Source organism: Coregonus lavaretus (assembly GCF_964263955.1).
Source record: "Coregonus lavaretus genome assembly, contig: HAP1_SCAFFOLD_1328, whole genome shotgun sequence".
Lineage (NCBI taxonomy): Eukaryota > Metazoa > Chordata > Actinopteri > Salmoniformes > Salmonidae > Coregonus > Coregonus lavaretus.
In genome coordinates this window covers 4,445-14,590 of record NW_028163178.1, presented here as the reverse complement: position 1 = coordinate 14,590, position 10,146 = coordinate 4,445, and the positions used below count along the sequence as shown (strand labels likewise).

At 45.5% G+C, this 10,146-nt stretch overlaps 1 protein-coding gene across 1 annotated transcript; it reads right to left on the bottom strand.

Moving 5' to 3' along the window:
- Window positions 1–37: 37 nt before the first annotated feature.
- Window positions 38–9,944, bottom strand: LOC311118418 (putative methyltransferase TARBP1). The gene is made up of 3 exons (XM_084193220.1): window positions 9,659–9,944; window positions 9,343–9,479; window positions 38–1,540 (listed from the first exon to the last, which is right to left on the bottom strand). The coding sequence occupies exons 1-3, from the start codon at window positions 9,848–9,850 to the stop codon at window positions 1,372–1,374; spliced, it is 498 nt and encodes a 165-aa protein (XP_084049346.1). The 5' UTR covers window positions 9,851–9,944; the 3' UTR covers window positions 38–1,371.
- Window positions 9,945–10,146: the final 202 nt, after the last annotated feature.

Here is a 10,146-nt window from a genome sequence, read left to right as displayed (position 1 = left end):
TAAATCAACCAAATGTGTGTGACAAAAAATAACTGAGTTCTTATGAAACAATTGTTTTATTTGTTTAAAATATGCATTATTTTCTCCGACAATTTCTCCACTCCAAAAAAAGTAATGTACAATTTAATACCACACAGGAAAAAAAAAAAAATACTGCCACACAGATAACGCTGACAAACGAGGAACAACTGAGACTCGGGGAAAATCAAGTGTCTGCTGCTTTACCGGGAAAGCACTCGCAAACATGACCCTGTCCAAAGGACACGCAGCTAACGCATTGGAATATTCTAATGTAATATCTACCCAAGGCTAAAGCGGAAATAAAATACGATGGATCAGGAGATGGGTTGTAGACCTAATAACAAAATCACCACTTCTAAGACTAACATCCATTCTCTACATCTATGGCCCATCGGAGGGTTAAGGCTGCATTTTAATGGATAAAAGTAGGATAAAATGAATTTTAAAATCCTACAAACAGAAACTGTGACCTTATGTTCACAGCATATGGAAGAGGTAAGTAAGGTTTCTCCTTTGATGACTGACTCCTGCCTGAGATGGGACTTTGGCAATAACAATAAACTCTCTGGTAGGAACAGCATCTCAATAGTCTGAGGTCGCTTCCTCTCCTAGTCTCCTTTCCATGACCAGATCTCAGAGGCCTGAAGTAGGGTGAGGTTGGCCCTAGACACTGGGTTTCCATTGGGTCAGTGATCTCAGAGGCCTGAAGTAGGGTGAGGTTGGCCCTAGACACTGGGTTTCCATTGGGTCAGTGGCTCGCTTTCCCCTCAAATGGTTAAGGTTAGGACTTTGGGAGGGCATTCAAGCTGATCCTAGATCTGTGCCTAGGGGCAACTTCACCCCGCAGTTATCACAAAGCGGCTCCAGGTTCAGATGTCACCCAGGCAGCAGGGCCAGTAGCGGATGTACCCCCACACCAGCAGGGCGTTACAGAGAGGGGTCAGTCACCCCAGCAGATCCACTAGGTCTGGGGGGAAGTTGTCTGTAGGTACAGATATAGGATCAGCTTCCCCTGCCGCAATTCTAACCTTAACCATTAGTGGGGAAAGGCCCTGTGTAGCTCAGTTGGTACAGCATGGCGCTTGCAACGCCAGGGTTGTGGGTTCGATTCCCACGGGGGACCAGTACGAAAATGTATGCACTCACTCCTGGATAAGAGTGTCTGCTAAATGACTAAAATGTAAAGGGGCAACTTCACCCTCCTCTGCAGTGGGGCCAGTAGGGGGGAGTACTGGCGGGTGCTAGGGTCGTGTTCATTAGGGCACGCAACGGGAAACATTTCAAAACGTTTTGCAACAGAGTGAAAACGTTTGTTTCTTCTCGGACAAGTCCTGGTAGTCCCTTCCTGTTTCAGTCTGACTGCACCCCAGTAGGGGGGAGGTACTGGCGGGTGTACTCCCAAACCAGCAGGGCGGCGCTCACGTGTACGTTCAGGGAACGGATGACACCTCGCTGAGGGATCTCCACACACACGTCCAACAGCTGGAGCAGGTTAGCTGGGATACCCTCACGCTCATTACTGAAGGAGGAGGGAGGGAGGGAGGGAGGGAGGGAGGGAGGGAGGGAGGGAGGGAGGGAGGGAGGGAGGGAGGGAGGGAGGGAGGGAGGGAGGGAGGGAGGGGAGGGAGGGAGGGAGGGAGGGGGAGGGGGGGAGGGAGGGGAATGAGAGAAAGAATAAATAAAAAGGTGAATAAATAGACAGGAGAAATATGGAACATGGTGCTAGGAGACGAGATAGGATGTTGGTCCATAGAAACAGAACGACTAGAACTCTGGACATTCCCATTCAAGTCAACGTCATTCTATTTCTATAGTGTAAGGACGAAGTTCATTTAGATCCGCGTTAGATCCACCTTATAACGCGACTGACATTTAAAGGTAATTTCCAATTGAGCCGACATATGCAGTGGTTACCTACAATGTGGTCTCCGCAAATGGGGGAACATTGCCTTTAATAGGTGCATAGCCGAAAAGGGGCGATGCGGTTGAATTCTGGCCTTAGTCACTGATCTACAGAACATTTACCCTGGCCTGCTGTGAACAATATGACAGAGACAGATAGAGATAATATGGTTGTAATGGGTTAGATTAAACAAGGACCCTACTGTGCTGGAACACGCACAGCTGGAGTGTTCAATGACTAATGGCTGTGTGTGTGTTTGTGTGTGTGTTGACTGAGTGTGAGATATACTTTGCCTTGTTGTGTCCATTACAAATAGCAGCTCTCCTCCAGCCCTCTCTGCTTAAACAAGCCCTGTATGTTTGACCAAGCTCAACCACCCCACCCAGGAATGATCAACCTCCAATAACAGACTAACAGAGTAGAGAGAAAAACCATGTGTATTACTGAACGATGTGTGTCTATTGGTGAAATATCATTCTGTAGCTTGTGTGTATGTGTGTGTCAGTGAGACACGGCTGTAGTGTGTGTGTGTGTGTGTGTGTCAGTGAGACACGGCTGTAGTGTGTGTGTGTGTGTGTGTGTCAGTGAGACACGGCTGTAGTGTGTGTGTGTGTGTGTGTGTCAGTGAGACACGGCTGTAGTGTGTGTGTGTGTGTGTGTTTCCTGTTCTTCCCTCCACAGAGGACCCATTAGAAACCAGCATGTCTGGGCAGGTCTTCTCACTGCAGCAGGAAGCAGAGCTGTGTGTGTGTGTGTGTGTGTGTGTGTGTGTGTGTGTGTGTGTGTGTGTGTGTGAGTGTGCCTACCTGCTAGGGGCCCAGGGGAACACTCACTCAATTAGTGAGATTCCATTAAAGAGCTTTGTCAGCTTCCTCCATGACCCGTGAGATAGTCCCGGCCATGGCTGTGTATGTACAGTGGGGGAAAAAAGTATTTCGTTAGCCACCAATTGTGCAAGTTCTCCCACTTAAAAAGATGAGAGAGGCCTGTAATTTTCATCATAGGTACAAGTCAACTATGACAGACAAAATGAGAAAAATAATTCCAGAAAATCACATTGTAGGATTTTTAATGAATTTATTTGCAAATTATGGTGGAAAATAAGTATTTGGTCAATAACAAAAGTTTCTCAATACTTTGTTATATACCCTTTGTTGGCAACGACACAGGTCAAACGTTATCTGTAAGTCTTCACAAGGTTTTCACACACTGTTGCTGGTATTTTGGCCCATTCTTCCATGCAGATCTCCTCTAGAGCAGTGATGTTTTGGGGCTGTCGCTGGGCAACACGGACTTTCAACTCCCTCCAAATATTTTCTATGGGGTTGAGATCTGGAGACTGGCTAGGCCACTCCAGGACCTTGAAATGCTTCTTACGAAGCCACTCCTTCGTTGCCCGGGCGGTGTGTTTGGGATCATTGTCATGCTGAAAGACCCAGCCACGTTTCATCTTCAATGCCCTGGCTGATGGAAGGAGGTTTTCACTCAAAATCTCACGATACATGGCCCCATTCATTCTTTCCTTTACACGGATCAGTCGTCCTGGTCCCTTTTCAGAAAAACAACCCCAAAGCATGATGTTTCCACCCCCATGCTTCACAGTAGGTATGGTGTTCTTTGGATGAAACAGTCAGAGGTCACCAAGTGCAACATAGCTTCAGCGTGTAAATCAGCTAGAAAGATGTGTCGGCATCGAGTAATTGTCTCTGGCCCCCTCCCAGTTAGGGGGAGTGACGAGCTCTACAGCAGAGTCTCAGCACTCAATCGCTGGTTGAAAACTGTTTTCTGCCCCTCCCAAAAGATAGAATTTGTAGATAATTGGCCCTCTTTCTGGGACTCACCCACAAACAGGACCAAGCCTGACCTGCTGAGGAGTGACGGACTCCATCCTAGCTGGAGGGGTGCTCTCATCTTATCTACCAACATAGATAGGGCTCTAACTCCTCTAGCCCCACAGTGAAATAGGGTGCAGGCCAGGCAGCAGGCTGTTAGCCAACCTGCCAGCTTAGTGGAGTCTGCCAATAGCACAGTCAGTGTAGTCAGCTCAGCCATACCCATTGAGACTGTGTCTGTGCCTCGACCTAGGTTGGGCAAAACTAAACATGGCGGTGTTCGCCCTAGCAATCTTATTAGGATAAAGACCTCCTCCATTCCTGCCATTATTGAAAGAGATCGTGATACCTCACATCTCAAAATAGGGTTACTTAATGTTAGATCCCTCACTTCAAAGGCAGTCATAGTCAATGAACTAATCACTGATCATAATCTTGATGTGATTGGCCTGACTGAAACATGGCTTAAGCCTGATGAATTTGCTGTGTTAAATGAGGCCTCACCTCCTGGTTACACTAGTGACCATATCCCCCGCGCATCCCGCAAAGGCGGAGGTGTTGCTAACATTTACGATAGCAAATTTCAATTTACAAAAAAAAAAAATGGCGTTTTCGTCTTTTGAGCTTCTAGTCATGAAATCTATGCAGCCTACTCAATCACTTTTTATAGCTACTGTTTACAGGCCTCCTGGGCCATATACAGCGTTCCTCTCTGAGTTTCCTGAATTCCTATCAGACCTTGTAGTCATAGCAGATCATATTCTAATTTTTGGTGATTTTAATATTCACATGGAGAAGTCCACAGACCCACTCCAAAAGTCTTTCGGAGCCATCATCGACTCAGTGGGTTTTGTCCAACATGTCTCTGGACCTACTCACTGCCACAGTCATACTCTGGACCTAGTTTTGTCCCATGGAATAAATGTTGTAGATCTTAATGTTTTTCCACAAAATCCTGGACTATCGGACCACCATTTTATTACGTTTGCAATCGCAACAAATAATCTGCTCAGACCCCAACCAAGGAGCATCAAAAGTCGTGCTATAAATTCTCAGACAACACAAAAATTCCTTGATGCCCTTCCAGACTCCTTCTGCCTACCCAAGGACGTCAGAGGACAAAAATCAGTTAACCACTTAACTGAGGAACTCAATTTAACCTTGCGCAATACCCTAGATGCAGTTGCACCCCTAAAAACGAAAAACATTTGTCATAAGAAACTAGCTCCCTGGTATACAGAAAATACCCGAGCTTTGAAGCAAGCTTCCAGGAAATTGGAACGGAAATGGCGCCACACCAAACTGGAAGTCTTCCGACTAGCTTGGAAAGACAGTACCGTGCAGTACCGAAGAGCCCTCACTGCTGCTCGATCATCCTACTTTTCCAACTTAATCGAGGAAAATAAGAACAATCCAAAATTTCTTTTTGATACTGTTGCAAAGCTAACTAAAAAGCAGCATTCCCCAAGAGAGGATGGCTTTCACTTCAGCAGTAATAAATTCATGAACTTCTTTGAGGAAAAGATCATGACCATTAGAAAGCAAATTACGGACTCCTCTTTGAATCTGCGTATTCCTCCAGGGCTTAGCTGTCCTGGATCTGCACAGCTCTGCGAGGGCCTGGGATCAGGAGAGACACTTAAGTGTTTTAATACTATATCTCTTGACACAATGATGAAAATAATCATGGCCTCTAAACCTTCAAGCTGCATACTGGATCCTATTCCTACTAAACTGCTGAAGGAGCTGCTTCCTGTGCTTGGCCCTCCTATGTTGAACATAATAAACAGCTCTCTATCCACCGGATGTGTACCAAACTCACTAAAAGTGGCAGTGATAAAGCCTCTCTTGAAAAAGCCAAACCTTGACCCGGAAAATATAAAAAACTATCGGCCTATATCGAATCTTCCATTCCTCTCAAAAATTTTAGAAAAAGCTGTTGCGCAGCAACTCACTGCCTTTCTGAAGACAAACAATGTATACGAAATGCTTCAGTCTGGTTTTAGACCCCATCATAGCACTGAGACTGCACTTGTGAAGGTCATTAAAATGACCTTTTAATGGCGTCAGACCGAGGCTCTGCATCTGTCCTCGTGCTACTAGACCTTAGTGCTGCCTTTGACACCATCGATCACCACATTCTTTTGGAGAGACTGGAAACCCAAATTGGTCTACACGGACAAGTTCTGGCCTGGTTTAGATCTTACCTGTCGGAAAGATATCAGTTTGTCTCTGTGAATGGTCTGTCCTCCGACAAATCAACTGTACATTTCGGTGTTCCTCAAGGTTCCGTTTTAGGACCACTATTGTTTTCACTATATATTTTACCTCTTGGGGATGTTATTCGAAAACATAATGTTAACTTTCACTGCTATGCGGATGACACACAGCTGTACATTTCAATGAAACATGGTGAAGCCCCAAAATTGCCCTCGCTAGAAGCCTGTGTTTCAGACATAAGGAAGTGGATGGCTGAAAACTTTCTACTTTTAAACTCGGACAAAACAGAGATGCTTGTTCTAGGTCCCAAGAAACAAAGAGATCTTCTGTTAAATCTGACAATTCATCTTGATGGTTGTAAAGTCGTCTCAAATAAAACTGTGAAGGACCTCGGCGTTACTCTTGACCCTGATCTCTCTTTTGACGAACATATCAAGACTGTTTCAAGGACAGCTTTTTTCCATCTACGTAACATTGCAAAAATCAGAAATTTTCTGTCCAAAAATGATGCAGAAAAATTAATCCATGCATTTGTTACTTCTAGGTTAGACTACTGCAATGCTCTACTTTCCGGCTACCCGGATAAAGCACTAAATAAACTTCAGTTAGTGCTAAATACGGCTGCTAGAATCCTGACTAGAACCAAGAAATTTGATCATATTACTCCAGTGCTAGCTTCCCTACACTGGCTTCCTGTTAAGGCAAGGGCTGATTTCAAGGTTTTACTGTTAACCTATAAAGCGTTACATGGGCTTGCTCCTACCTATCTTTCCGAGTTGGTCCTGCCGTACATACCAATACGTACGCTACGGTCACAAGACGCAGGCCTCCTAATTGTCCCTAGAATTTCTAAGCAAACAGCGGGAGGCAGGGCTTTCTCCTATAGATCTCCATTTTTATGGAACAGTCTGCCTACCCATGTGAGAGACGCAGACTCGGTCTCAACCTTTAAGTCTTTACTGAAGACTTATCTCTTCAGTAGGTCATATGATTGAGTGTAGTCTGGCCCAGGAGTGTGAAGGTGAACGGAAAGGCTCTGGAGCAACGAACAGCCCTTGCTGTCTCTGCCAGGCCGGTTCCCCTCTCTCCACTGGGGTTCTCTGCCTCTAACCCTGTTACAGGGGCTGAGTCACTGGCTTGCTGGTGCTCTTTCATGCCGTCCCTAGGAGGGGTGCGTCACTTGAGTGGGTTGAGTTACTGACGTGATCTTCCTGTCTTGGTTGGCGCCCCCCCTTGGTTTGTGCTGTGGTAGAGACCTCTGTGGGCTATACTCGGCCTTGTCTCAGGATTGTAAGTTGGTGGTTGAGGATATCCCTCTAGTGGTGCGGGGGCTGTGCTTTGGCAGAGTGGGTGGGGTTATATCCTTCCTGTTTGGCCCTGTCCGGGGGTTTCTTCGGATGGGGCCACAGTGTCTCCGGACCGCTCCTGTCTCAGCCTCCAGTATTTATGCTGCAGTAGTTTATGTGTCGGGGGGCTGGGGTTAGTTGGTTATACCTGGAGTACTTCTCCTGTCTTATCCAGTGTCCTGTGTGAATTTAAGTATGCTCTCTCTAATTCTCTCGTTCTCTCTTCTCTCTGAGAACCTGAGCCCTAGGACCATACGTCAGGACTACCGGGCATGCTGACACCTTGCTGTCCCCAGTCCGCCTGGCCTTGCTGCTATTCCAGTTTCAACTGTTCTGCCTGCGGTTACGAAACCCCTACCTGTCCCAGACCTGCTGTTTTCAACTCTTAATGATCGGCTATGAAAAGCCAACTGAGAGACCTGAGCCCTAGGACCATACGTCGGGACTACCGGCCGTGGTGACTCCTTGCTGTCCCCAGTCCGCCTGGCCTTGCTGCTATTCCAGTTTCAACTGTTCTGCCTGCGGTTATGGAACCCCTACCTGTCCCAGACCTGCTGTTTTCAACTCTTAATGATCGGCTATGAAAAGCCAACTGAGATTTATTCCTGATTATTATTTGACCATGCTTGTCACTTATGAACATTTTTGAACATCTTGGCATGGTTCTGTTATAATCTCCACCCGGCACAGCCAGAAGAGGACTGGCCACCCCTCATAGCCTGGTTCCTCTCTAGGTTTCTTCCTAGGTTTTGGCCTTTCTAGGGAGTTTTTCCTAGCCACCGTGCTTCTACACCTGCATTACTAGCTGTTTGGGGTTTTAGGCTGGGTTTCTGTACAGCACTTCGAGATATTAGCTGATGTACGAAGGGCTATATAAAATAAAATTGATTGATTGATTGATTGATGCAACTCAGCATTCTTTGTCCTCCAAACACGACAAGTTGAGTTTTTACCAAAAAGTTCTATTTTGGTTTCATCTGACCATATGACATTCTCCCAATCCTCTTCTGGATCATCCAAATGCACTCTAGCAAACTTCAGACGGGCCTGGACATGTACTGGCTTAAGCAGGGGGACACGTCTCGCACTGCAGGATTTGAGTCCCTTGTGGCGTAGTGTGTTACTGATGGTAGGCTTTGTTACTTTGGTCCCAGCTCTCTGCAGGTCATTCACTAGGTCCCCCCGTGTCGTTCTGGGATTTTTGCTCACCGTTCTTGTGATCATTTTGACCCCACGGGGTGAGATCTTGCGTGGAGCCCCAGATCGAGGGAGATTATCAGTGGTCTTGTATGTCTTTCATTTCCTAATAATTGCTCCCACAGTTGATTTCTTCAAACCAAGCTGCTTACCTATTGCAGATTCAGTCTTCCCAGCCTGGAGCAGGTCTACAATTTTGTTTCTGGTGTCCTTTGACAGCTCTTTGGTCTTGGCCATAGTGGAGTTTGGAGTGTGACTGTTTGAGGTTGTGGACAGGTGTCTTTTATACTGATAACAAGTTCAAACAGGTGCCATTAATACAGGTAACGAGTGGAGGACAGAGGAGCCTCTTAAAGACGAAGTTACAGGTCTGTGAGAGCCAGAAATCTTGCTTGTTTGTAGGTGACCAAATACTTATTTTCCACCATAATTTGTAAATAAATTCATTAAAAATCCTACAATGTGATTTTCTGGATTTTTCTTTCTCAATTTGTCTCTCATAGTTGACGTGTACCTATGATGAAAATTACAGGCCTCTCTCATCTTTTTAAGTGGGAGAACTTGCACAATTGGTGGCTGACTAAATACTTTTTTCCCCCACTGTACATGTGTGTTTATCTAGTAAAGTCAATGAATTGATGTGCAATAAGTATGTAATGCATTGATTGTTCATGTGTGTGGTTTTACTGTTAGTGAACACAGGATAATTGCATTTCATGTCACTTATAATATGACAAAGTTATATACAACTGGACATGACAATGTACTCTGCTGTCATACAGGATAGTGAGCTTTATGCAGTGATGAAGCGTTGTGGTTTTACCCCAGCAGTAACAGAGTCTTCTCAGAGAACCTGTAGTCCTGTAGACTCTGGCTATTGGCTGTCTGCTCCACTCCCACAATGCAGTAGCCCTCTCTCTTCTTCAGCTGCAGGAAGTCAGCTAATTCTACTGGCTTCACCTGGTAGAGACACAAATATATGATGTTAACGTTACACTTTTTAACTGAATAAAAAGTGAGCTGAACACAGTACGCCTTTTTCTCCCCAATTCTGTAATATCCACTTGGTAGTTACAGTCTTGTCCCATCGCTGCAACTCCCGCATGGACTCGGGAGAGGCGAAAAGTTTTGTTACCTACCTCCAGTAGGGGGAGCCATAGCTCAGAGGAGACACTCAGGGCCTGGAAGTGTTTATCACGGACGTGGTGAAGACTGCCCAACACCAGACCACTGGCCCCAAAAATCTCACACGTCCTACACAGACCTACACAGAGACAGAGAGCGAGAGCGAAAGTGTTTATCACTGATGTGGCAAAGACTGTCCAACACATACTACACTGAACAAAATAATAAACGCAACATGTAAAATGTTGGTCCCATGTTTTATGAGCAGAAATAAAAGTTCGCAGAAATGTTCCATACGCACAAAAAAGCTCATTTCTCTTAAATGTTGTGCACAAATTTGTTTAAATCCCTGTTAGTGAGCATTTCTCCTTTGCCAAGATAATCCATCTATCTGACAGGTGTGGCATATCAAGAAGCTGATTAAACAGCATGATCATTACACAGGTGCACCTTGTGCTGGGGACAATAATAATAATAAATAATATGCCATTTAGCAGACGCT

Coding starts and splice junctions, on each gene's coding strand:
- LOC311118418 (XM_084193220.1), bottom strand. CDS start 9,850: ATGTGTTGGACAGTCTTTGCCACATCAGTGATAAACACTTTCGCTCTC. Junction 9,480..9,658: donor TATGGCTCCCCCTACTGGAG/GTAGGTAACAAA, acceptor TGTCTCTACCAG/GTGAAGCCAGTAGAATTAGC. Junction 1,541..9,342: donor AAGACTCTGTTACTGCTGGG/GTAAAACCACAA, acceptor CTCCTCCTTCAG/TAATGAGCGTGAGGGTATCC.